Source organism: Arvicanthis niloticus, chromosome 6 (assembly GCF_011762505.2).
Source record: "Arvicanthis niloticus isolate mArvNil1 chromosome 6, mArvNil1.pat.X, whole genome shotgun sequence".
Taxonomy (NCBI): domain Eukaryota; kingdom Metazoa; phylum Chordata; class Mammalia; order Rodentia; family Muridae; genus Arvicanthis; species Arvicanthis niloticus.
This window is the reverse complement of record NC_047663.1, coordinates 66180895-66208870: the sequence shown is the minus strand read 5'-3', so window position 1 is coordinate 66208870 and position 27976 is coordinate 66180895. Positions and strand designations below refer to the sequence as shown.

At 47.5% G+C, this 27976-nt stretch overlaps 1 protein-coding gene across 1 annotated transcript; it reads left to right on the top strand.

The window, feature by feature from the left end:
- The first annotated feature begins 12266 nt into the window (after positions 1–12266).
- Positions 12267–24463, top strand: Gm2a (ganglioside GM2 activator). Its single transcript, XM_034507505.2, has 4 exons — positions 12267–12459; positions 17813–17974; positions 22451–22633; positions 22947–24463. Exons 1-4 carry the CDS (start codon positions 12379–12381, stop codon positions 23100–23102), a joined length of 582 nt encoding a protein of 193 aa, XP_034363396.1. The 5' UTR covers positions 12267–12378; the 3' UTR covers positions 23103–24463.
- The last annotated feature ends 3513 nt before the right edge of the window (positions 24464–27976 follow it).

Here is a 27976-nt window from a genome sequence, read left to right as displayed (position 1 = left end):
AAATCATAGCAGCCTGTAAGGACTGGCTCTCAGTTAGGTCTCACTTTCCATGCCCATTGCCTGCCCATAGGCAGAATAAGACCCTATCAGTGAATCTTATCACTGATGAGCTCAGAGCCTCATGTTCCAATCACTGCCCCCAATTCCCCTTTCCAGCACATTGCTGTGTGAAGACACACGTCTTTGGAGGCCCTGGGGCTATAACTCAGCTGGCAGAGGGCTTGCCTAGCATGTGTGAGGCTCTACTCCATGTGACCCCCAGCAGTCTCTGTCTAATAATTAGGAGGAGGAGGAAGAGGAGGAAGAGGAAGAAGAGAAAGAAAAAAAGAGAGGGTGGGGCCAACTTGTATTTGGATTTCAAAAGGGTAGGTCACTAACAGTCATCCAGGAGACTTGAACCCAGATCTGTAGTAGTTAGCATTCTAAACCACTAGAACAAGAAGGAACAGCACCCTGTGGTCCTCTGAAAGTTTCTTTGTGGGATCCTGAGGGAAAGAGGATAGCCAAGTGTCAGTGGAAAAGCAAGCCAGGCTGCATAACATCATGGCACTAAGGACAGCCAGCAAGGGCTGCTATTTCCAGCCTCTCAGAGAGGATGGTAAGCAGGGGTGGACAGGGCAGAGTGATGGTAAGAGGAGCTGGAGACCCCTCCAGCCCGCAGCCTCCAGCTCACCCTGTTGCCTGATGTCTAAATAAGGTTGAGGCTCAGTGTAGGCGGCTAAAAATAAACTCTCTGCTCCCCCTCCCGCCTGGCGACCTCCCCAGCCCACAGGGCTCCTGGTGGTAGTGTTAATCCCAAATATTCAAGGAGAAAGACCAATTCCATAGCTAACCAATTAAAGCAAGCTTTATTTTAGAGATGCAACCTAAGTCAAGATTCAAGAGAGCAGCTTTGGGTTCGAGTTTTGAGGTCCCTTTTATGGGGAAGAGCAATAAAGTTAAAAGAAAAAAAGTGTAAGTGTTTTTACAGGGGTGAGATAATTGACTGTTAGAGAGAAAGACAATTTAAAAAAAGCAAGAATAAAAGCAAAAATAGCTGGGTGGTGGTGGCACACACTTTTAAACCCAGCCCTCAGGAGGCTGAGGCAGGTGGATCTCTGTGAGTTTAAGGTCAGCCTGGTCTACAGAGCAACTTCCAGGACAGTCAGAGCTACAAAAACCATGGTTTGTTTGTTTGTTGTTTTGTTTTGTTGGAGGAAAGGGGTTTCACTATGTAATTCTCGATGGTCTGTAACTTCCTCTGTAGACCAGAATGGTCACCAACATACAGAGATCCTCTTGCCTCTGACTCTCAAGTGCTGGGATTAAAGGCATACACTATAACTGTCTGGTTTAAAAACAGGTTTTGCAGGGTATATCAGGTTTCAGAAACAGAAACTTCTTAACTAGAAATAGAATATTAAAAGAATTACTTATTGATTTATTTTTATGTGTCTATGCAAGTGCGCGGGCGTGTACACACACACACACACACACACACACACACACACACACACACACACACACACACACACATCTTCAGGAGCCTGAGAAGGTCCAAAGAGGACATTGGATCCCCTGGAATCAGAGTTACATGTGATTGTGAAGTGCCATGTAGGTGCTGGGAATTGAACCCAGGTCCTCTGGATAAGCAACCAAAGAGCTATCTCTCCAGCCCAGAAACCTATTCTTGTAGGAGATGTGACTTAGCAATAAGATATTCTTAACAATGTGCCTCCTGTTCTGGTTTCACAGTAGGACTGGCTCTCTGAAGCCCATACTTGCTGGAGCTGTAGAGGCAGGTCTCCTTGGGGACCACATAGGCAAAAGGACCAGAGGACCAGGATCAAAGTCAGGAGTTGAGGTTCTCCTCAAACCTGACAGAATGAGCATCTCTTTCCTTCACTGTGATTTTTAGGGTTCATCTGTCCTACAGATCTGTTTTAGTTTATGAAGTCTTTCATAACGATTGCAATTAGCTGCTTACTCTTAAGTTTGGAGATTTTAGGTAAAAATCCAGATTTCTTTCTTAGTCTTGGAAAACCCGGTTAGGTCATAGTGTTCTTCAGCCAGTAAGGCAAGAGTTTGGCCTTGGGCGCTCCCTGCTGGAAAATGACGTGCACTGACGGTGGCTGTGAGCAGGCCTGAATCCTTGCAGCCCTGAGGTCAACCCCAGGTAAAGTTGCTGAGGCACTGTCTGTTGTGCAATCTCAGAGCCGGATGCCCTGGTGTCACCCAGCCTGGCAAATGCGTGAGGAATGAATGAATGACCGAGACGAGCTGTACAGTGCTCTGGAAACTGCAGAGGATTCGAAAAGGGTTTATTACTATTGGTGTGTAAATTGATACGGTTCGTCTTGGAATCTAGCGCTCAAGGTTTAAGAAGGGACTTCTTAACGCTCAATCCAGCTTTGTGAAAGCAGCTGGGTCTGGGGTCTGGGGAGATGAGAGTTAAAAATGGAGAAGATGGTAGCCACTGCCCAGGGGCGCATGCACCCCTAAACATGTAGACACATTCATGCTCATGCTTGTGTACGTATGCGAATGCGCGTGCACACAGATGCACACACATGCACACACACACACACACACACACACACACACGGGGGTGGGGGGGGGAGAGGAGACCTTGACTCTGTTAGAACCCAGTAGGAAGGCAGAGTGGAAGAAAGGAAGGAAAGATGTTTGGGCACCCACCTCTCCTTTTGGGCAACTTGTCAGAGCTAGATTCTTTTTTGTTTGTTTGTTTGTTTGTTTTTTGTTTTTTTTTTTTTGTTTTTTCAAGACAGGGTTTTTCAGTGTAGTCCTGGCTGTCCTGGAACTCACTCTGTAGACCAGGCTGGCCTCGAACTCAGAAATCCGCCTGCCTCTGCCTCCCAAGTGCTGGGATTAAAGGCGTGTGCCACCACTGCCCGGCCAGAGCTAGATTCTTGATCTGACTTAACAATACTGACCTAGACCCCTTCTGAGGCCTGGAGGAATCCATTCCCCTCACTGAGCAGAGACCTAGGAAGGACTGAGGCAGAATCCTTCCTGTCTGTTGTAGTAAGCAGAGGGGGGAGGGGACAGTTGCCTAGTGGCTTCCTTAGGAAGAAATAGTGACTTTACCCAAGAATAGCAAAGTTAATTGAACCTGGACACCTGCTACTGTCTGGCCGGAATGCTGGTCTAGCCCACCATAAAAGTCATAACCTACACTCCCATGTTAAAGATGATGGCACACAGGTGACTCAGTTGGTAGAGGGCCAGTGTGACATACCTGAGGGTCTGGGCTTGATCCCAAGCCTTGCTTTAAGTGGCATGCAGAGAGTACATAGGTCTGTCACCTCCCAGCCACTACAGAGTTGAAAACTGGGGCAAAAGGGGGCTATCTCAGACCACCCTAATGCCACCTGGGCTATATTAGACTGTATCTCAACATAACAAAAGAAGAGCTGAGATCCCTCATTGAAAGTCGTGTTAACAAGAGAAAATCATAGGCTGGGAGTGTAGCTCAGTGGGCACACAGGTGTTTACCATCTGTTCCTCTCAGAAGCAGTGCCTTCTCACAGGGCCACAGTAACCAGCCAGCCGGACATCTCTTCTTTTTCCTACCTGTCTGTTTCCTTTACTGTGGGTAAAGGCCCAGAACGACATCATTGTTCTAATCTTCCTTCAAAGTCACCTTGGATCCCTGGATGAGGGCAACTATCCACGAAGGCAAGGCCATACCTGGAAAAGATAGTCAGCTTGTAGAAGCCAGACCACTGCCTCAAGGGTGAGAATTTTGGGCCACCTTGAGGAACAAGAGCTGAGAACATGACACCACCTTGCCCAGGATGTCACCCAACCCAGCTCTTCCTCTACTTATACCTAAAGTTCATTTAACCAGCCCTAAAATAGACCAGGTTGGCCTCAAACCCAGAGATCTTGCCTGCCTATGCCTCCTACCTCCTACTCAGAGATCCTGCCTGCTTCTGCATCCTAAGTGCTGGGATTTAAGACATGTGCCACCACTGCCCTGCATGTTACTTTTTTCTTTTTTAAAAAGATGTATTTATTTTATGTATGTGAGTACACTGTCGCTGTCTTCAAACGCACCAGAAGAGGGCATCAGATCTCAATAAAGATGGTTGTGAGCCACCATGTGGTTGCTGGGAATTGAACTCAGGACCTCTGGAAGAGAAGACAATGCTCTTAACCACTGAGCCATCTCTCCAGCCTAATTGCTTTTTTTCTTAATTGGTGAGGCAGGTGACAGAACCTAGCAGCTGGGGCTGCTAGAGTTAGGGTTTTCCCCTAAAAACACCTGCACCAAGACCCTGTCTCAGGGCTGGAGTGATGGCTCAGTGATTGAGATCACTTGTTTTTCTGGAGGACCAGAGTTAAATTCTCAGCATCCATTAAAAATAAATCTTAAAAACAAAACCCTTCTTAATCTAAAAAATCATAGAAAAAAGCTGAGTGTGGGACACAGCTTGGTGGTGAGGTACTGATCTAGCTTGTGAGGCCTGAGCTCAGTCTCTGGTACCCAAACCTCTCATCCTCTATTAAAAGGTCCAGGGAACCTTTTTTCTTTCCTTTGACTGGGGTATGGATTGGAGAGCCACGTAGCCATATAGAGATGTGACAGAACAAAAATGGAACCATCTGTCTAACTGGAATGTCAGCAGGACCTTGCCCTGGCATTTCTTTGGCTCCTTGGTCTATAGAAAGAATTCAGATGAAAGCCATGGCACAAAGCAGTGTAGAAGACACGTAGTATTACACCAAAGCAAGGGACCCTCAAGAGCTGAGAGTAGAATGTGAGCAAATAGAGAGAGAAAAAAAACCCCAGAGACGATTATTACTGAAATCTTTGGAAGAGGTACTCTGGGGGGTGTTTTTATGTTTGGGTGATTTATAGGCCCATTTAGAAAAACTCTCAAGGGAGGGGCCAATGGTATGTCCAGAGATGCTTGGTTAGATAGTAATCATTGTAGGCAGTTTAGAAAGTCATGCCTCCACCCAGAGCCAGAGATAGGACCTAAATCCCATTATTTTGGCCAGCAGTCAAAGTCCTGCAGGTTGGCTCCTGGCTTTACAAGCAGCTACTTATGAGGAGATGGGTCCATCCTCATGACCTTCAAGCCTGACCCGTCTATGTAGTTACTTATCAGTAATTAGACAGAGATTGGACAAACTGCAAGACCTGCTCAGATATTCCCTCCCTCTGTCTGTGTGCATCTTTCTGTCCTCCCAAGTATGGGGCAAGACCCATTTTGGAATGAGGATCTTAATGATCCTCAAATAAGGTAGATAGTAGAAGTGTGTGTTCTCCAAGCTGCTCCCCAGGAAGGCAGGAGAAAAGGACAGTTGCATTTCTAGGTTTTATGGCTAGCGTTGGGGGAGGTGGGTTCTGGTTCTAGGGATTGCCTGGGGTAAGAGGTTATTCTTCGGCTCCATAGCTTGGCTTTGGACAAGATGCTGAGCGGAAGAAAGGCAGGAGAACATCAAGGCAGATCCGAAGTTCTTCCAGCGGCCTTCAGCTCCAAGTGCCATACCTTGGGGTATTATTTCCTGAGTCCCAACACTATTGAAACTGTGGTGTTTAGTATCGGCTAGCAGCACTGCTCATGGGGCGGAGGGCTATTTATATGCTATTTGTTAGCTTTTTGAGATGAGGTCTCACATAGTCTAGGTTGGCCTTAATCTCAAAATGTAGTCAAGGATGTCCTCAATTTGGGATCCTGCTATCTTGAAGCTTCCCCCACATGCGTGTTGGGAATACAGGGATTACAGGTATGACCCACGCCCACGGGGCTGGGCCTAGGGAAGGTTTTTTTTTTTTTTTTTTTTTTTTTTATGCAAATGATTGGGCTCCATTCAGATTCCTTGATGATTCTCTTCATTTTTAATGAGATCATGGATGCTATGTACACTTTAGTTCTGGAGACAGTAGGTCTTCAGGTTAGAAAGCTATTGGAATCTTCCAAGGGGATTGATTAGACAAGGTGCCAATCTATCATTTCCACCCCAGGGTACAGCTTGGGCAAAGGAATTGTCTGGGGCTCCCTAGCTGATGACAGTATAGCCTGAAGTATGATGGTGTCAAGGAAAACCCTAACAAGACGGGAATCTTTGTGAATCAAAGCAGTGTTCTGTGGCACAGGCACCTCCCACCATGGCTGCTGAGACCAAGGGGCACTACTCCCAGGGCTCCTTCTCCTCCCTGTCCAGCCTCCTCAACCAGTCCTAACCCTGCTCCCAGTGGCACTGTCAGGCCTCCAGTTGCTCTCACGGTTCAGGCTATTTTTTGAGATGATGAGGGGTTTGTACTCCTATCTGCTTTGTGGTGACTCCCCAGATGTGGCTGAGGTGGGGAGACCCTGCTGCTGAGTGACCCTGGGCAAACCTATCTCCGTTTTTGACCCTCTGCTTCATTTTCTCTAGAACTGGATAGTTACAAGATAGCCCATTAAAATAAATCCTAGTAGGCCTCCCCACCACAAACCAAGACCGGCTCATGCCATGCAGACGCTCTACCACCGAGCTACACTCCAACTTCCTTCTAGTGTTATAAACATGTACACACACACACACACACACACACACACACACACACACACAGGCACTCATGCAACAGGCACTCATGCACACAGGCACCCACCCACACACCCATGCATGAATGAATGTAACAGAAAGAACTCTGGAAACAAAATAACCAAAAGTGATTAGGTGGCTGAGTGTGGTAACTCCTATAATCCAGTGCTTGGGAGGTTGAGACAGGAGGATTGCTTCATGTTACAGCTTGGACTATGCACTGACTTCTAGGCTAGCTAGAAGTATGTAGTGAGACCCTGTGTTAAAAGCAGGAGTGCAGCTGGGTGGTAGCACAGGACTTTAATCCCAGCACTTTGGAGGCAGAGGTAGGCAGATATGGGTGGGTGAGTTCGAGGCCAGGCCAGCCTGATCTACATTAGTGAGTTTCAGGACAACCAGAGTTACATAGTGAGACCAGTCTTGAAAATACCAACACACACCACCACCACAAACAACAACAACATAAAAGCAGGGTTGGAGCAGCAAGATGGTCCAGTGGTTAGAAGTGCTTGCTGTCAAGCCTGACACCATGAGTTTGGCTCCCAAGACCCACCTGGTGGAGAGAATTAACTCTCACAAGTAGTTCTCAGACTTACACGTGTGCTGTGACACACACAAGCTGATAAATAAAAGAGAGGTGAGGAAACATCCTTTGGATTGTCACAATTGTAAGAAGATAATTATAATCAACATTGCCCCCCCCCCCAAGAAGATAAAATCCTAAAACAACAACAATAAACAGAACATGGGCTGGAAGGATGGCTCAGTGGTTAGGGGAACCAGCAGCTCTTGCAGAGAAGCACCTAGATGGTGGCTCCCAGGAGTCTTCAACTCTTCTGAACCTGCACCTGGTACACGTACAGACACACAGGCAAAACACTCATACCCATAAAATAGAAAAGAAAGCAGACAGCAGTAATACTGTATTTCCTGGACCTTGCTTAAAGTCAGAAATGTCGGAGACACCATCATTATGGAGAGAACAACTCTGATTTAGTGAAGTAACCATTGTCTAAGGCCTGGAAATCACTACATAGCCCAGGTTGGCTTCAAATTCCCGGCAATCTGCCTCCACCCCTGGAGTGCTGGGATTATAAAAGTACACCAACACGTGACTTGGGGATTAAGAGCTGTTATCTCATCTCAAATGTTAAAGTAAAAATATTGAGTGAAAAGGCGTGGTGGTGCACGCCTTTGATCCTGGAACTTGGGAGACAGAGGCAGGTGGATTTTTGGAAGTTGCCTGCTCTACACAGCAAGTTCCAGGCCAACTAGCGAGACCCTGTTTCAGAAGACCAAAAACCAGACCAAAACAAAAAACCTGAGACCAAGTAAATATGTGGGAATATGGAGTCAGGAGGCTCACAGGGGGTGGGATGGGGGGGGTTGTTATAGACATGTACCACCACACCCTGCATATACATTTGTGCATTTCTTTTTTGTGGGGCTGTAGATTGAACCTAGGGCTTCCAGCAAGTGTATAGCCACTTACCTATATCCCATCCCCAGTTTTTAATGTGTGTTTGTTTCGTGGTGCTCAGGATCAGGCCTGGGTTCTCAGGCATGCTAGGTATTAGCTGCTCTGCCATTGAGCTACGTCCTCCCAGTTCTCCCATGTGTTAATGAGGAAGTCTCAGCTCTGGAGATGAGATGCCTGGAGTGGGCCTGCAGCGGCGCTCTGAGAACAGCTTCCCAGAGTGTCACTGTATAGCCCTGACTGTAAGCCATGGCCTGACTGTCAGGACACACTGGCTTTCAGGTCGGCTATTTTTTCAATGATTTTTACTTTAACCAAGAAAAGGCTAAGTCAACCTCCTGAGGTCCTTCCCCTCTGGCTTAGGAAGGCAAGCACCCCCACTTTGTATTGCTTTAACGGGTTTGTCTTTGGGGACTCTTGCTTGGCACCATCTGTTGATTTCTTTGGTAGCTACTGCTCATTACTAAGACTCCAGACTTGATGAGGATGGGATGTGCCTTGAGGTGGGGGGAGTGTGGACAAGGCCTTTATTTTGTCCAGTTGTCAAATCTGTCGGTGAACAGAGACTGACAGATTCAGGCTTATGACTGAATCATCTCCCTTATGATATATTTCCTTGCTGGTATATTTAGCTGTATCAAGGTCTCATGTACTCCAAGCAGATCTAGAACTCCACAGGGAGCTGAGGTTGACCTTGAACTTCTGATCCTCCTGCTTCTCCTTTACAAGTGCTGGAATCACAAGCAGGCATCACTACGCCCAGTTTATGTGGTGCTAGGATGGAACACCGGGCCTCGTGCATACTGTGCAGACACTCTACCAAGTGAGCTATACCTTCACCTCTATCGTTATGCTTTTAAAACCCTCATTTTGCAAATAGAAAATTGAAGTCAGAGAGTTGAGACCCCGACCACTCTTCTATAGCAGTAGGTGGCAGGGCCAAAGTACAAGCCTGCTGAACAAGCCTGTCCCACCTCTCTTTCCATTGTGGTTATGGTTTGCTTTCCGGTGACTCTGTCTGCAGGACTCTAGAGTTCCCTTCAAAGCCATTCATGCAAGAATACAAACCTGAGGGAATCTGTCCCTTCACCTACCTGGGAGATGCTGGAGGCTTGTCAGGCAGAGAAGATGGAGGATTAGGGGTCAGGAGGAAGTGGGTGATAGGGGTGTGGGACCTTGGCCACTGTGTAAATGGATGAATAATACTCCAGTAGGTCCACTGGTTTTTTTGTTTTGTTTTAACAAAATCTCAATTGTTCAATTTTTACCAACGAAGCCAGAGCCAGATGCTGGGGTGAAAGCCTGCCCACTCAGAGAGGCAGAGAAAGCACCCAGCTGACCCTCCTCCTGTTGATGTCCCAGAAGCACCCCCCCCATGCTGTCTCAAAAAAACCTCCTTTGAACTGAACGTTCCTCCCTTCTACCTCCTGTACCCCTCTCTATCTGTCCTCCTGACTCTCTCTTACTCTCTGTTTTCTTCTTAATCCCAGGTTCCCTCTTCATGAATTGGTTGCTTACTCAGCCTGTTGGCCTGTAGTTGATTTTATTTACTCTTGTTTAGGATAGTCAAGTGAAAGGCTCTTGGATTAAAGGTGTATGCTAAGGCTGAGCTGCACCACAACCCAAAGCAGGTGTTTCCAGTAAATAACACAATCTCAGGGGTCACGGTGTGCTCAAATATCCTGCAACAGTCTACAGCTAGTACTGTAGTCCTGCCTATCTAAGAGTAAGGCTCTACGGGCAACCCCTTCAACCTGTGGGATCAGCCAGAGTATGAATGACCTCTCTTTTCTCTTTGCTATATGATACTGGGAAAGAGCTTTTCCCTTCTGGTCCTCGACTTGCATTTGTGTGTTAAGAAGCGGGGAGTTTAGTGTGATGGAACCATTGGGTAAAATATGCAGCCTAGTTAATACAGACAAATCAATGTTGTGTTCTTAATTATATGAAATGCATTTCGATTTGAACAAAGGGGAAACTACACAAGCACACAAAATGAATAAAACAAAATGTAGCTTAAGAGACACATTAAAAATGGACAGTTTTGTCGGATGCTGGCTATTCATTAGTAACTAAAAGTTATAGTCCCACATCTTCTGGTAATTTGAGGAATATTTTTTGAGGCAAGAGACAGGAGAAACAAGAGCCTTATTCTATAACAAATTCAAGAGAGTCATGAAGACAAATCAGTTTTTAAAAAAGTCATTCTATAGAAAGGGACATAGAGAAAAAGCAAAAATAGCTGGGTTGTTGAACTGGTGAAAAACAGTGGTTTTTAAAGTCCCAGTACAGAGAAGTTCCTCCTCTTTCTCCCTGTAATTCGGGACTCAGGTACAATCATTGCATTCTTTTAACATAGCACCTCCCCAAGTTGTTCATCCTGTCGGTTTAGGACAGTCTGATCTAATGACCATCTTGAGGCTTGGGGCTTGAGAGTGCTCCCTTTACTAAAGATGAACTCAGAGGACTGCCTACAGCTCTCCAAGGTTCAGTTTTCAACAGGTAACAGCCACCTGCTAAGGGGAGAGAGGTGCCTTGAACCCCCTGCTCAATCTGTAACTCTGAGAGATTCTAAGTGTAGCTCAGGCTCAGGGCAGACCCAGTGATTTGTTTCATTTTTTTTTTTAAAGATTTATTTATTTATTTTATGTATGTGACTACACTGTTGCTATCTTCAGAACAGGATATCAGATCCCGTGGTTATCAGAAGAGGATATCGGATCCCGTGACAGATGGTTGTGAGCCACCATGTGGTTGCTGGGAATTGAATTCAGGACCTCTGGAAGAACAGTCAGTGCTCCTAACCACTGAGCAATCTCTCCAGCCCCGTGACTTATTTCTTACAGAAGGAAGATAGGGAAAAAAATCGGGGGGGGGGGGGGGGCGGGCAAAAAGAAGGAAAAAGGAGCCCCTTCATCTGGAATCTGGCTGGAGCAGAAAAGCAAGAATCCCAGCACAATTAAGTATTGCTTAAGGCTCCCACATACAGTTTTCTAGCAATCTTACTACAAATTCCATTTACCAAGAAGCATATGTGCTCAGCTCCCTGTGCAAGTTCAGTGGCTTCTGGTTTCAGCTAACCAGCTTGGAACCCTGCCCAAGGCACTTTTAGAGCCAATCCATAACCTTAGTTATGGAATAAAAAAACAGGGATGGGATTCCCAGAACAATGGGCTTCCAAAATCTTGTACATAGTTAGAATGGGGACTCTAGGAACTTGAGTCTTTGAGAAGACCACAAATCTGCTTTCTAACCTTTTCTACTTTAAGTGTGTCTTAACTTTGTTCTGAACGTTATTTTGTCTCTTTTAGTTTTTTTTTTCCCCCGAAACACGATTTCTCTGTATAGCCCTGGCTGACCTCGAACTCAGAAATCCACCTGCCTCTGCCTCCCAAGTGCTGGGATTAAAGACGTGCGCTACCACCACCCGGCGCTCTTTTGTCTCTTAAACCTCATGCTTAAACCTATATTTTTTAATAAAATCGCTAACTCTGATTCACCATACTGCTAGTCCGAAAATTCTTTTCAGCAACGAAGCCCAGTTTGGCCTTAGTGGAGGTCTCGAACTCGTCGGCCTGACCACGGTGACAGTGTGTGCTCTTTCTGTCGACATTTCTGGTATTTTGTTTGTACTTTGGAAAGTAAACTTTGGTGTCTAATGGAAAGACTGCAGATGGCGTTAAGCGCCCCATCCCCTAATCTCATCCTCAGGCGCAATCGCTTCTCAGGTCCTGGCAGCGCTTTAGATACTGTTAAATGCCAACAACCAGACGCCAGGAGTTACAATAAGGGCGCATAGAAGCAGGAAACTGTCAGAGAGCTTTGCCCCTCTGTAGAGAAGAACCTGGGAGAAAAAAAACTGAACCTCGATAAACACACTCCAGAGCTTCGCCCTGCCCCGCCCTCCCCGCCCCGCCCCGCCCCGCCCACGTCCCCCAAGCTCCCTCACCCAACCGCGCCTTGAGCCCTGCTTCTGCATTCGGCTCCGCCCTAGCACCCGCCTCTTAGCCCCGCCCCTTACGCAGTCCCGCCCCTCGCGCTCAGCCCTTCTCCGCTCTCTTAGTCTCGCCCCTTCCCTCAGCCCCGCCTTCAATAGGCCCCGCCTCTTCGCCGAGCCTCCTTTGTACTCAGCACTCAGCTCCGCCCCTTCCTCCGCTGGCTCTGCCCCTGCAGTAGGCCGTTGAGGGTGTGGCTGAAGCAGGCGGTACTTGGGGCGTGGCCGGAGAAGTCCCGCCTAGGGCCTGCAATCTCAGCCCCGCGGGGCGGAGCGCTGAGCGCAGCCAGGCTTTGCAATAGCAGCCTGCTGGCTATAAAGGCACCCGTGAGTCGCAGTACCTCGACCCACCTCGAGGACCGTCGCCATGCATCTTGTACCGCTGCTGCTCCTGCTGGGCTTGCTGATCGCAGGCCCCGTCGCCCCTGCGCGCCTCGGCCCAAAGCGCGTGAGTGCCCCCGATCCTGGAGCAGGCCTTCAGCGACATCACGGGACTGATGGGTCCAGATTGTCCTGGAGGGGCTCCTCTCCTCCGAATAGTCCTGTCCTTTCCGGGTGCAGAGCAGCGATGCGAACGTTCTTGCCCCAGACCCTGATTCTCAGCCTATGACTCGTTGCATACCCCGCTCTCCTTTCTCTGTTTTCTGCTTGGCTCTGAGGTCTTCCTGCTGGTAGGAGGGTTGAATCAGGCCAGGGGGGTTAAACTTGGCTACCAAGTGACTGAGGGCCAGCACCTGATTCCAAAGCACCTGGTTGTGAGCCACTAAGACCCTCCATCTCCTGCCAGTCTTTCACTTCCCCGTCTCTCATTTCCCGTGCTACACAGACCCCTGGGAAAGGGAAGTTCGGTCATTCTGAGGGAAAAGCCCAGTCCCGTTGTTGCCTTTAGTTGTGGTCTAAAAGTGCAGATCCTTCAGAATCCTCCTGTCAGCACTGTCTGGATAAAGGGGGAAGGTGTTGTGGACCATCTTAGCCTTGGTGTATAAAATGTGTGTGATGTCAGCATAGGGTGAGGGCTTCATGAACCAGATGTTTGCAGAATCCCAAAGAAGAGTAAAGTTGGGGCCAGTATGGCCTTGGCCTTGTTTGGTCAGACGCAGGAAGATGTTACATGCAGGAGAAAGAACCTTTTGACCTCACTGTCCCAGAGGCCAGTCAACTTGTCTCTTGATGTCTCCTAGTGTGGGGATGATAGTCTTGGCTCCACAGCCGGCCTTGTGAGGTGGAGCCCAGTTAGAGGCAGTAGGCCTGCAGATATTCCTATTTCTCCTGTATGCTTTACCTGTGGCCATTCCAAACTTTAGGAGCTCAGATAGGCAGTTTGGAGGGACTTAGGCATTGTAGGCACTAACCCCTTTTTGGCCATTAGTGACTTTCCTCAAGATTAATCAGTGACACTTTTGAACCTTACTGGCTGTCATCTCCATGTTCTCTAGAGGCTTATGGGTGCAGAACTTGAGTCTGCAGTGGCCAGTGAGTGACTGAGTCTTTGGAACCCTGTGGTCTTCTTGTATCATTGACTGGTCTTGTGACCCTGGGTTGTGGTGACTCAGATATGGCTGGCTTTGTGCTGGGCACTTACTAGCCTCTATGTTGCATAGTGGGTGTCATTTATTATCACTGTGTGCTGTAGATTGAGCTTTGTACTTTTCTTCTTAAGAAAAAAAAAATTTTTTTTTTTTTTTGAGACAGGGTCTCAGTAGTCCCGGCTAGCCTAAGACTCTTGTAAGTAGCTAATAACTACCTTGAACTACTGATGCTGTTGCCTCTATCGTCTAATTTTGGAATATTTTATAAGGATAGTATAACAGTTCTGTGTATCTACCTAATTGCTTTTGTTAGCATCCCATATTATCAGTGTGCTTGTTAAAACCAAGAAGCCAGTGTAGATCCGTTACTGTTAGGCTTTAATAAATTTAATTTAATTTAATAAATTAGGCTTTATTTGGGTCCCATCGGTTTCCCATGAATGTCCTCTCTCTGTTTCAGCACCTGCTCTGGGGTTCCCTATTGCCATCCCTGTCACATCTTCTCATTCCTCTCAATCGGGGGGGGGGGGGGGGGCAGAAAATTTAAATGAGCTTGGCTGCCTTCAGGAGTTGAGTCCTGTTGCTTTTTGTGTACAGACTTCTTACCTCTGCCATCGCCCTGACAGAAGGTATAATTAAGCCCACTTAATAAATGAGGAAGTTGAACCTCCAGGGGTTAACATGCTGGAGGCAGCTGCTAGTGAGACCAGGGGTTAACTAGCATCTGTTAGTGAGAGCAGTAGTGGTGGGTGGGTGATTTTAACTCATGCCTGTGACCTGTCCCTATAGTCTAGTCTGGGGATGGCATCTTCCAGGTTCCAGATACACACTGCTGACCTCTGTCCTCCCTTTTCCCATGAGCCTGGACTCAACTGCTGGAATGCCTCACAGCTGTAACTGCCCAGGCCCTGCTCGTGCTCCCACCTTATGGGAAGTCCCCTAGGGCTGGGGGAAGGGGTGATGGGAGAGGGTGGAAGATTCTAAAATGGGCACCCCAGCAACTTCCCTGAGCCCAAAGTAATCCTCACTGTGAATCAGGCTGCTGAGTTGGGAAAAGCAGCCTCCTATCCTGGCAGCCCAGGTTACTACTTTAGCCATTCCTTCACTCAGCTTCTGACCATCCTCTCCTCCTCCCCAGTTCATTCTTCTCCAAGCACGGCTATTTTCTTTCTAAGATGTTCGATTGCACCACCGCCACTTTGCTCTCTTTGACCTATGAGGGCTTATGATCGATAAATGAGACTGCTATCTTTCCAGCTTCAGCAAGGTCCTTCATCCAACGTGTCTAACCTGTTGGCCTTTCTGTAGTACTGGAGCCAGCTGAGCTGCTACCTCAGGGCCTTTGCTTGTGCTCAGTGTATATCGATGGCTGACTTTTGATCCTGAAAGAATGTTTTTTGTTGTTGTTGTTTGTTTGTTTGTTTCCTGGAAGAATGTTTTAAGTGTCACCTTTCAACCACCCTGAGTAGGACCTAAGTTAACTCTACATCACCTTCCGGCACTCATATCACAGTGGTTGATCTTCCTTTCCTCCCTCCCTCCCTCTCTCCCTCTCTCTCTTTTCTTTCTTTCCATTTTTCTACCCCCTAGTACTTGGGTTTGAACCCAGGGCCTTAGGCATGTTAGGCGAGCTCGCTACTACTGAGTTACACTGCCAGCCTGGGTAACACTTATTTACATTAGACTGTAAGCTCCACAAGGCTGGGCAGGACTGCTTCCTATTGTTTACATAGCCCTCAGTCCAGGGCCTGAAATAGTTGCTCCACAAATACTTATGGAATGAAGTTTGAGCAAAATACCTGCTGATACCTACCCTGGCCCTGCCTTTCTTAGTCACAGTGTGGCCTTTCATCCCAGGAATCAGAGGTCCATGCCAAGAAGCTTGAACATGGAGTTTAACAGGCTTACAGGGATCTCATGGAGTTGGTGGCAGGAAACAGAGGCCAGGGAGGCACATAGCTGTGTTTTAGTGAGCCAGCTCATGCTTGGTGTCTGACACAATGTCATAAGCTGTTATGTATGTTTTTTCACCTTGCAACAGTTCTGGGAGGAAGATAAAAATGCCTCTACTTAAAAGATATGGAAAACAGAAATCAGGACTCCAGTGTGTGTGCCAGGCTGTGATTTCAACACGGGTCTGTTTGGCTGGAGCCTAGGTTTCCTTACTGGCACTCCAAAGCCATACCTGTCCCAGGTTCCTGTGATGCTTTTTTTTCCCCCATCCCAGGTTGGTTATGAGCTCACTGTGTATTTGAGGATGACTTTGTGACCTTCAGAGCCATCTCCTGTCTCCGTCTCACAAGTGCTGGGATTACAGGCATGTGCCCCGTGCTGGTCTTACTGGTCTTAGATTGCTTTTTGTTCTTTTTTGAAGTCAGGGTCTCACTATGTAGCCCAGATCTTCAAGCTTCAAGCTTGAGATCCTCCTGCCTCAGCCTCTCTAGTGCTGGGATTACTGGTATATGTCACCATGCCTGTCTCCTTTAGTGTTGTAGTAGATCATATGGGTGATTGAACTGACTCTGTGTCCCTTTTCCATAGGACAGAAGAACTCTTAGCCTTGTCCCTTCTTGAACTTGGACTTGGAGCTGAGTCACAAGTGTACATGCTTGGAACCCACCTTAAAATGTTTGACCCAAGACAGTGCCAAGCCTTGTGTCATAAGGGTCATGTACAATGCCTCCGGTAATAATAGGGTCACACATCTTCTTGTGTCATAATTCCAAAGCTTGGCAGAGAGAAGCTGGGGTCTAGCAATGGATCAAGTGTTCTCTCTGGGTCCGGATGGCTAAGGATGGGTTAAGATGGAGGTCAGGCTGGGGGTACAGGGTTGGCAGATTTTCTAAAGCTGTGTGTAGATAATGGCAATGCTGAGGACCCTTGCAAGGGGTCTTTGGGGGCATGTGAGTGTGTTTTGAGAGGGAGAGAGATTTTGAGAGAGAGAAGGAAAGAGAGAGAGAGAGAGAGACAGACAGACAGACAGACAGACAGACAGAGACAGGTGTAGAATAAATTCCAAATCCTAAGGTTCTGGGGGTTGGTGGTCACATGAGTTGGATCTAGGTCACGTGGAGGAAGATTTGAGAAGTTCCTCTGTAGAGGAGTGGTGGGTGACTCACGCTGCGCATATGGTGTGGTTTGCGACAGAGGAGTAAGAATGTGCTTGTAAGATGAGAAAGTCATTGCTCATCACTGAGGGACCTCCTGTAGATCTTGTCCTGTGGGTCCTGTTCCTGGACAGTAAGACTTGGGTTACTGTTGTTTCTCCTTGTTCCCCATTGTTACTGACCTAGGACTGGACATGAGGTGGGGCATGATCAGGTTCATGCGCATGGACTACAAAGGTGACTCTTTCAGGAGCTTGTCCTGTGGTGGCCTCCCAAAGCTGGCTGGAGAGACATAGGTGGTGGGGTCAGAGCTCAGATAGGTACTCTCAAAGCTAAGTGAGGTTAATGCCATTATTAAAAAGTTTTTTTTTAATTTATTGACTTGTATACAATGTATCTATACTGTATCCAGTTCCACATTCCCCTTCAATCCAGCACACCTGCCTGCCATTGTTATCTTCTCTTCTTTTAATAACCCATTGAGTCCAATCAGTGTTGCTCATAGGTGCATGGTTTCGGGCATGGGCTATCTCTGAGTATCACAACCCCCTCAAGGAATAATGACTCCTCTCTGCAGCCGCCAATACTTCCTTAGCTAGGGGTGAGTCCTCACTCCCTCTCTTCTCCCCTCCCTTTTCTTTCTTTCCTTCCTCCCTTTCCTTGTAGTCTAGGCTGATCTAGAATGACCAGAATGATCTAGAATCATCTTGCCTTAACCTGAGTGTTTACATTATGATAGGTTTACACTCCCACAGCCGGCCAAGTCTCTCTTCCCCTGCCCCAGAAGAGGATCTTGTGTATCCAGACTGGTCTGACATGGGCTATGTAGTTGAAGATGGCCATAAATGATGTCCCTGACCCCACCTCCCAAGCGTTGCCAATGCACAATGCTGGGTTTGTGCCAAGTCAAGGATAGAGCCTAAGCTTTTCGATATGCCAGGTAGACATTCTACTAACTGAGCTGTATCCCAACTCCCTTATTTGAAGTTGATGGTCTGATATAACGGACCTTGGCCTCACACTTTGGCGTCTTGCCTGAAGACTGGGTCAGACAAGTGCAAGTGTTACCGTGGTGCTCAGAGGGGAATGAGTGGGACTCCAACTCTTGTATGCTGAAACATTTCTTTTCCTCCACTTCTCTCCTTGGCTGTCTGGTTGTCCCTAGCCTTCCCGACTTGGTGGCTTCTCCTGGGATAACTGTGATGAAGGAAAGGACCCTGCAGTGATCAAAAGCCTCACGCTCCAACCTGACCCCATTGTTGTTCCTGGAGATGTGATCGTCAGCGCTGAGGGCAAGACCAGCGTTCCCCTCACTTCTCCTCAGAAGGTGAGCCCCAGGCTAGGAGGAAGATGAACTGGGAGTGGGCAGGCAGCAGGCACTGTAGGAGAAGCATACTCATGGGTTGTGAAGGACTTCGGACTTCACAGACTTACCTGGCGGGATCATAGAGTCTCAGTGTAATGGGATGGAAGGGGAACCCAGGTGTCAGCTGGGATTCACTCATACTTGCTCTAGATATGATGGCCTACTGTTCGCCATGGATTCCTCTGTGCTGTTTTGTTGCATAGCCATTAGCCAGGGTCATAAGGCTATTTTCTTTTGTTTTGAAACAGGGTCTCACTCTGTAGCCCAGGCTAGCCTTGAACTCATGGCAGGCCTGCCTGCCTCAGTTTGATTATGGGCATGAGCCACCACAACATAGACTCTCACAGCTGAATGACTAATGCTATTTCCTTTACCCATACTGCATGTATTTATTTTTAAAAAATACATATGAAAATAAGCAGTGCTTTGTATGTGTGTTTTGACAAGGGCTTTATGTAGCCTTAGCTGGCCTTGAACTTGCTGTGAGCTCCTGGCTCTCTTGCCTCCACCCTTGCAGTGCTCAGATCACAGGTGTCCTACCATACCTGGAATGGACCCCAGGGCCTCTCACACATATTAAGTGAGGACTCTGCCAAAGCCATGTCCCCAACCTTTTTTTCTGTTTTTTATGAGTCAGGGCCTTATGTAGTTTAGGCTGCTCTACAACTTAATATAAGTACCTAAGGATAACTTTGAACTTCTGATCCTTCTGCCATCACCTCCTGAGGACTGGGATTGCAGGCATGTGCCACCATGCTTGGCTTCTATTAGATGTCTTCTCCTAGTCTAACTCCTCAGGAGCTGGTCATTGTTGGCTGTTACAGATCCTCCCAGAATCTTCACTTGTTGTTCTAATGAGACAATGTGATTAGTTTGGGAGACACCATGCTGGCTAGAATTTGTCCTTATAATAATGATTTATTTATACTCTCCTGATTATGTACCTTCACATTAAATATTTTCTTTTATTCTTGTGTCTGCATATGATATGTGGGGTGAGACCCACAGGACACAGGGAACATGTACAGATCACAGGACAAAGTTGTAAAGTTGGTTCTCTCCTCCCACCTTTTTGTTGGGTTCTGGAGCAGGAATTCAGATTGCCAGGCTTACATGGCAAGCACCTTGACCCGCCGAGGCAGCCTGCTGGCTCAGATGCATGCTTTAAAAGCTCTTTTGATAGACAATGCCCAAATGTCTCCAGTCAACCAGGTTTGCACCTACACTAATAGCTGTGTTTTCTTTCCCACATAATTTTTGACACTAAGAGTCTGAATGTAGGCCAGTCTTTAATATCATCCCTCATGAGTGCGAGTGATTCTTTCACGGTTCACTTGCTCTTTATCTATTTGGGAATGCTAGCTTATTCCCACCCATTGCCCAGTTTTGTGTTTGTTTTTGTATATTTTCTTATTTTATGGTAAAGATTTCTTGTGGTTCATTGTAGAATCCCCTCCTTTCTAAGATGCTCTTATATGCCCTGCAGTCTCTTTCTGGTCCAGACTTATTCTAGAACAAGTTTAGATCATTTAAAAGAATTTGGGAGCCAAGCCTGGTGGTGCATGCTTGTAAATTATAGCACAGGAAATTCAGGAGTTCAAGGCATGCTCAGTCTCACGGCCAGTAGGAGACCACCCTGTACTGTTGGGCTTAATTACAGTTCCTGCGTCTTAGGCATCACTTGAGCAAGAACTGAGTTTAAATGTGTGTGCCACTGCTGCCCAGCTGAGTTTTAGGTGTTTGACACTAGTGGATATCTTCGTGTGATCTAGACACAGCTCAATCCATGTGGAGGAGCAGTGGCCCATGTTAGGAAGGAGTTGCCAAGGGCCTTAGCAAGTGCCTGTCAACCTAAGGCAGGGGTTCGGGTCCTGCTGGTAGTGCCCCGTTTCTCTGGTTTAGAGCTGGGAATGATGGGGCATACTTTTAATCCCAGCCCTTGGGAGGCAGAGACAGGTGGGTCACTGTGAGTTTGAGGCTAACCTGGTCTATGTAGTGAGTTCCAGGACAGCCAGAGCTACAGAGTGAGACCATGTCTCAAACAAAACAAACAAACAGAAATGAAAAAGGAAGGAGAAGACATCCGTGCAGGATACACTCTATGAAGGGGGCCTGCAGAACAGGCCTACAGCTGCTTGGTGTCAGAAAATAGCGTGCAGGCCTAGAGTATTGCAGGGCACGCCTGTGGACTTTAGGAGTTGGTTTAGTTGTGCCAGGTGGACAAACGCTGTGGCAGAGGATACATGGTGACATATTTCTGAGCCCTGCTGGCCTTGGTTTGAGATGGCTGGGAGACATTGTCTGTAATCCCCTAATGACAGGTTGTGGCTGCTGCCTAGGGACTAACTAGCCTTTGACATCAGTGACTTTTGCCCTGGGCTTCCAATGCTATGCAGGTCCTGGGCTGGGGAAGAGCAGTCATGGGGAAACCCCATAGAAATTCATACTGTCAGTCAGTTACTCCTGTTTAGATGGTGACTGGTTCAGGTTCCTCTTGGGGACCTTGGCTAAGTGAGAGAAGAGGAATGTGAAGCAGCTGGCAGGTTTTGTATCCTGAGGCTCTTACATGCTGGCCAGGTACACTCTTCCTCGGTGGGACCTCACAAAAGACAAGAAAGTACTGTATAAACCATCCCACTCTTGGCTGAGGAAGTAAGAGACTGAAGGCAGTTGACTCCCTCAGGGGCAGAACTAGCCCTCTGGCTGTTCCTGATCTGAGGAGGAATAGACTTTCCCAACAGAGGAGGCAGGCCAGAGGAAAGGTCACTGTGCAATCAGGATGGATTCCCGTTAGCAGAGCAGGCCATGGAGGCAAACAGCTTCAGCTCCGCACAGGATTCAGGCTGCTGCCTCCACCATTTCTCGGCCCTGAAGAAGACAGCCTATACTTCTTGTTCTAGGGCATTTGAAGATTCAGGCAGCAGTCTGGGTCTAGAGGAGTCTGGAGGAATAAGTACCATCCCAAGATTTATCTCTCAGAAGCAGAGAGATAAATCTTGGGATGGTACTTATTCCTCCAGCCTGGGTGATGGCCCACATCTGTAGTTAATCTCAGCATCTGGGAGGTGGAGGCAGGATTAGGAGGTCATGGCCACTCTCTGCTGCACAGCAAGTGTAAGACCAGCCTGGGCCACATAAAAGTCTGTCTGAGACACACAAAGATCCAAACAAACAACACAAAGGTGAAACCCCCAGACCTAGTATGGCTAAGACTCAGGGGTCGCTAGCATATCTGAGCTGAAAGGGATCCGAGAGCTGTGGCTTCCAGGCTGGAGAGATGGCTCAGTTGATAACATGTTTCCTGTGCAAGCATGGGGCCCTATATTCAACCCCCAGAACCTATGTAAAAAGCCAGGTATAATGGCCACACACACACACACACACACACACACACACACACACACACTCCTTCCTGTAACATCCATAGGAATCACGTGTGGAGTGCCAACTTCCCACTGACCACTCTGCATTTTTCCCTTCCTGGTTTTGGTGGGACACAGACATGGCTCTGAGAGACAACTGGCATGCATGGCAACTAGTATAGTTAGTTTTCTGCACGTGCCAACTGCAACCGTGCTTTTTGCTTGGGAGTCCTGGCTGCTTCTCCTTGGTCAGGTAGGCAGTCATTAGAACAGGAGTGGGATCAGGGTAGCTTGGCAGTGGGAAGTACTTTCTAGAGTTCTCATCCAGCTGGGTCTATCTGGAGAGGTCATTCAGCTTTTGTGACCAGCTGCAATAAGGACCATAGACCAGTTTCAGAGGAATCTCCCTATCCATTTCCATTGGTTTGTTTGTTTGTTGCAGAGTCTAGATATGTAGACCAGGCTGGCCTTGAACTTTCAGTTCCCTGCCTTTTCTCCAGGCTACCATGATTTCAGATGTTCATTTCTGTACCTAGCTACATTTCCATTTATAACTGTATCATCTGTGGCACAACAGAAAATATGCATCAGGAACAACCAACAGAAAGATTCTATAGCTAAGACTGGGCTTAGAAGCCTGCCTAGGACATGTGCCACAGTCATCCAGCTAGCGTGATGCCATTGTGTTGGTTCCTGTCATTGGATAGTGACAACTGGAAGATGGTATGTAGGTCAGAGAGAAGGGACATTCACATTTGGTGATCAGTGCCCACCACATGCTCAGGAAAGGTTGAATACTGGGACTCAGCCAGAACATCCCCCCAGCTAAACCTTCTGTTCTCCTAATAGTATCCTGGAACAAGGGACAGAGGAGATGGCTGCAAGATCAGCCTGATCTACATATGTAGACCCTGTCTCAAAGAATCAAACCAGTGGAAACATATGGGGTGGGGGATTACTTTGAGATTCATCTACAAGCCTTATTGCAGCTGGTTATGAGATGAAACTTCAAGAGGCAGGAGCAGGAATGTGTGCCCTGGAGCTCACACTGTCATCTTGATTAATCCTGTGACAGGTGGAGCTCACCGTGGAGAAGGAAGTAGCTGGCTTCTGGGTCAAGATCCCATGCGTAGAACAGCTAGGCAGCTGCAGCTACGAGAATGTCTGTAACATGATAGACGAATGCATCCCTCCTGGAGAACCCTGCCCAGAGCCCCTGCACACCTTGGGGCTTCCCTGCCATTGTCCCTTCAAGGAAGTGAGTACTTGGGGTGTCAAGGCACTAGTGTTACTCCTCTATGGTAGAGGGAGAGTGGGTGTGGCCTTTTCGGTCTGCATATTGCTTCCTTGGGTATATGAAAACCACTATCTTGGGAGCTGGGAGCCTTGGTGTGGAATGGAGCAGTTTTATGCTTAGATGTGACCACTGGTACCCTTCATACTCAGCCTGGAAAAGGGCTACAGTACCACTCTTGGATCTTAGCAGGATGGGAAAAGGGGGTGGGGGGAGATCACAGCTGTAGGCTGTGAGCAGTAGGCCAGCCTGACCCCGGTTCACTTCTTCCCTTCAGGGCACCTACTCACTGCCCACGAGCAACTTCACAGTACCTGACCTGGAGCTGCCGAGCTGGTTGAGCACAGGCAACTACCGCATCCAGAGTATCTTGAGCAGTGGTGGGAAGCGCCTGGGCTGCATCAAGATTGCCGTCTCTCTCAAGGGCAAATAACCTGGCAGCAGCCACCACAGAATGAAGGGGCACCAGGAAGGCATGCCTCTTCTTCTGTGTTCTGGGGCCCAGTCCTGCCTGCTTCTAACTCCATTCTCCTACAGTTCTTTACCCTCTCTGCAAATCACTGCAACCTGACCTGAGGGAGGATGGACCAGGCGGGTCTCAACATCTGCTGGGCTGTAAGCCATGTTCCTCTGCACCCCTACCAACCTTCTCAGAGTTTCTTTCATGTCCAAAACAGTCGAGGAATGGGAACCAACGTGTTTGGTAATCTTAAGTTCACACTGGCCCAACCTGGGCCTCCTGAAGTTATGCTCACCCCACCTCTTCGTGTTAGTCACCAACTTAAAACCAGGATAACAGTATTAATCTTTCATTCCACCCTGAACCTCTCCTCCAGCAAAGAGGTCTAGGTAGTCCGTCTTAGGTCTGTCCCCCTATTAACTTCCGCGATTAACTGCATTCTCTTTGCAACTTGCCTAGCTGACACTGGGGCTGACAGATCCCGAAGAGGCGGGGTGGCACGTGACAGAAACCTGTGAGAGTTATTGTTGGGCATGCTCTGTTAACCTCAGTAAAGCACAGGTACCTGTAGGGCCAAATGGAAGACGGAGGGAGCCACAGCAATTGCTTCCAGGAGCCATGTCCACTTTTTGTCCTTTTTTGACATGACACATTCAAGAATGGGATGGCATTCCTTATACCTGACAAGAAACAAAACCAAAACCCCAATAGCACATTATGTTCAGGTGCCAGGTGGCCAAGGTCTGGAGTGGCATATCTAGTCCTGGAGAGGTGCAGTCCAATGTGACCTGTAAGTGCCATGTAAGGAATGGTGCCAGATATTTACAACATTTTTCTTCCTTAGGCCCCAAACCCAGACTTTTATATGAAATCTTAGAATTTTTAACTATTGGAAACAAATTGGTTTTTGTATACTATGCAGGCCACAGGGGCCACATGGACTCGTCTGGGGACATCTCTGGCTCACAGGTGGCAGCTTTTTCTCACACCTGTTCATCTTCTCAGTCTCAGGTGATTTGGCTTCATCTCTTTCCCCTTCAAGGTCAAGTCCTTGGTGCCTGACCTCAAAGAGGGCTCAGCCTACACCAGAGCAGGTCTACGTGGCCTCTGAGAGCTGGGCACTGTGCCAGCCTTGGAGCCCCATCACCATCAGGGGAGAGGGGTTCACACTGGAGTGGATCCCCTCAATCCCCAGCAGCCACCACATGGAACAGGGGTCCCATGAAGGGAGTGGATCCCACATCAGGGTGCACCATGACAAGTGCTTGAGCCTCCTCGGACAGCCCAGGTTCTGGACTGGAAGACTAGTCTGGCAATAAATCTTTTTAACTTGCTGTATGGGTTCCTTTTCTTGGCTGTGTGCTTCATGGAGCATGGCTGCATGTTTGGAAGTCTGTGGTGGGCTGTTGTTGTGGAAGGGCTCAGTGGGCAGCACAGGGGAGTCCAGGCATCTCTAGATATGGATGCTATGTTTAACTCAGCAGCAGCTGGGGCTTCTGCCTTGCTTTGTTTGAGCCTGAGCACCAAGGGTTACTTTTACTTAGCCTTAGCCTGGCTTCCTGTCATTTGATCTTAAAGCTTGGCTCTACATATTTTTTTTCCTTTTGGAGAGAGAGAGAGAGAGAGAGAGAGAGAGAGAGAGAGAGAGAGAGAGAGAGAGCGCCTTGGGTATCATTCCTCAGGTCCGTTCCACTTTTTTGTGTAAGTCAGCGGCTCATTAACCTGGAACTGCTATGCAAACCAGGCTCTCTGGCCAGAGAGTCCTAGGTATCCACCTGCCCCCCACCTCACATCCCACTATTACTGGGATTACAAATGTGTTCATGATTCTAGGGATCTGAACACTCTGGTCCTCAAACTTGTAAGACAAGTACTCTACGGATGGAATGCCTCTCCTTTAGTGTGAAGACAGGGTCTCACCCTAGCCTAGACTGGCCTCAAATTCCTGACACTCAAACAAATGTGACTATCCTTATGCCTTCAGGATTATAGGCCTGCACCACCATGCCCAGTTCTCTTGATTTGTAGTTTGCACTCTGCCTTTGTTGTTTGTTTGTTTTTGCGAGGTGGTATAGGCTAGTCTGGAACTTAGCGCTTCCACTCCAGCCTCCTACTTGCTGGAATTGTATTCGTGTGCCGCCAAATCTGCACCCCAAGTTCACAATCAAAACAGCACCTTACTAGCTCAGGAAATCTTTTTATATATGTCATACTTGTTAAAATGCGCCTTAATGTCTCTTGTGGGTTGTGGGTAAGATTTGAGGGTGACGTCTCAGGTCACCAAACAAAGAGAAGTGTTGTGTTTTGAGGCTTAGAAAGAAAGAAATGAGGTCTTTGCGATCGAGCACTTGAAGAAGGTATTGGCATGCCATTCCCTTTTTCCTGTTTACTGCCCACAATGAGGTGAACATGCCTACATACATTCCACCATGACACCCTGCTTCCCAACCCAGTATATATCATCCCTCCTGGTACCCAGTGTACATTATCCTACCATGGAAACCTGTTTCCCAATGCTGTGTACATCATCCTGCTGTACTGCTCTGCTTTCCCATGTACCCTCCTGAATAAGGGTATGTGTCACCATGCCCAGTCTGGAAGGTGTTTTTTTTTTTTTTTTTTTTTATGCTTAGTTTGTTTTGTTGTTTATTTGTGTGTGCTACCATGTCTGACATATATATGTATATGTGTGTGTGTGTGTGTGTCCTTTAACTCACTGTGTAGACCAAGATGGCCTTGAACTCAGCAATCCACCTGCCTCTGGCTCCTGAGTGTTGGAATCAACCTGAAGGTGTATCTGATGACTGATCCTTCCTTGGTTGGTTTGAATAACAGAAAAGATGACAATGCATTTGAGTCTTTTAAGTAAGAACCCAGGATAGAGTCCTGTGCACAGTAGAATCCCAAGGAAAAACAGATATAGAAAAAGGTCAGCAACCTCAGAAGTACATGTCACCCACTGACAAGAATCTCATGTGGATGTTAAGCCAGGCATAAAATAGCACAAAACCCAATTATCTGCAGGGTTTAAAAGTCTTACCTAGCAGGGTGTGGTGGCTCACACCTGCAATCCCAGCCCTTATGAGGAGGATTTTAAGTTCAAAGTTAGCCTGGGCCATAAAACTGTATAAAATGAGTATAAAATATAAACACTGTATAAAATGAGCAATTATTGAAGAACATATGTCATTTCTCTGAGATGCTCTTAGTATATTATCTCAATATAACCATGGTCAGATAGTCCCAAACAGCTCTTCAAGGTTGCCAAGGCCATGAATAATAAGGAATGATCTAGAAACAGCCACATCCCGGGAGAGGATAAAGACAGGGTGCGAGATCCTCATTTCGATGCTGGGTGAGCCTAGCATTTCAGCCATGTTGACGTGGTGAGGCTGTGGTGGGCCTCAGCATTAATGACAGATGAAGTGATGTGCCAACTATTTCTGTCTTGCTTTAGAAGTTTTTTAAAATAAAAAGTTGCGAGACTGTTTTGTGAAAGTTTCTGTTAATTTCTTTTACATTTATTTACTGTGTATGTTTGTGAAAGAGGAGAGAGTGTTCAGGCACATGCATTTGTGGTCAGAGGATAACTTTTGGGAGGGAGGCAGTCTTCCCTTCTACTGTAGACTGGAGATTAAACAGGTCAGTTTGGGCGGTAAGTGCTTTTACCTGCCGAGCCATCCCAATACCCATATCATTTAAAAATTATTTGTATTTAGCACACGCTATTCACTTCCTGTTTTTCTTTTTCTTTTTTCTTTGAGACAAGGTTTCTCTGTGTTGCCCTGGCTGTCCTGTAACTCACTCTGTAGACCAGGCTGGCTGTGAACTCAAAGAAATCCACCTGCCTCTGCCTCCAGAGTAAGGGGAGTTCCACCACCTCCCTGCAATCATCCCATTCCATTGTTGTGTTTTCAAACACAATTGGCTGATTCTTCCCCCTCCCCTCTTCCCTTTCTGTGCCTTTCCGTGTTCACATCACACGTAATTTACTGCCCTCCCCCACACCACCAAGTTCTCCATTCCACGGTCCCCCTTTCTGTTTCATTCTCCGTACCCACAGCACACACATATCCATCTCAAGAGGAAGAAGGTCCACAGATCTGAGCCTGCTCTTAAGTCACTTCACCCTAGGAAGGAGATAATACACCAGATGTGTTTGCAACACACAGGCTCTTGGGGGGAAGGGGGCAGCTCTGTCACAAGGTCTGAAGGTGAGAAGTGGTTAAGTCAGTGGAGAGAAGGGAATGGGGTGTGAATGGAATGCAGAACTGTACTCTCAGCTCTGAGGGAGCATGGTGCTTGGGAGATGGGACAGCTGGCAAGGTTGTTGGTGGGGGGGGGAGGCACTCTGGGTACAGGAGGATGCTGGGAAGGTGGGAGGAGCTGATGCATCCAGAGCTGGTTAGTTCCCAAGACCCTCAGATCCACTGGCTAGAGAAATCACCAGCGGAGATACCTCCAAATGGATTGGCATTTATGCCATGGGACCAGGCACTGGTTTATGGGGCTGTTGTGTAGGTTTGAGTCAGGCACACCATAAAAATTACCAACACTAAATATTGTCACTCTCAGAGAGTGACTTGCTAGTTTGATTCATTCATGTGATGTATAAACCCAGTGTTGCCTTTAGGTTTGTATGTTCACTGGTTAGCTCTTTTTTTGTTTTTGAGAAAGTGTCTTACCGTGTTGCCCACTTCAGCTCAGGATCCTCTTGCTTCAGTTTCCTGAGTGCTGGGATTACAGCCACGTGCCACCATGCCTTAGCTCGTATCTAATTTAAAAAGTCGTTGTCATCTTTGTGTATGTACGCTATGTGTGCAGGTAAGTGTGAGCACACTTTCCAC

Bases quoted from the DNA above. Each gene is read 5' to 3' on its own strand.
- Gm2a (XM_034507505.2), top strand. From the start codon at position 12,379: ATGCATCTTGTACCGCTGCTGCTCCTGCTGGGCTTGCTGATCGCAGGC. The intron at 12,460-17,812 runs GTGAGTGCCCCC...GGTTGTCCCTAG, and splicing joins CGCGCCTCGGCCCAAAGCGC to CCTTCCCGACTTGGTGGCTT. The intron at 17,975-22,450 runs GTGAGCCCCAGG...ATCCTGTGACAG, and splicing joins CCCTCACTTCTCCTCAGAAG to GTGGAGCTCACCGTGGAGAA.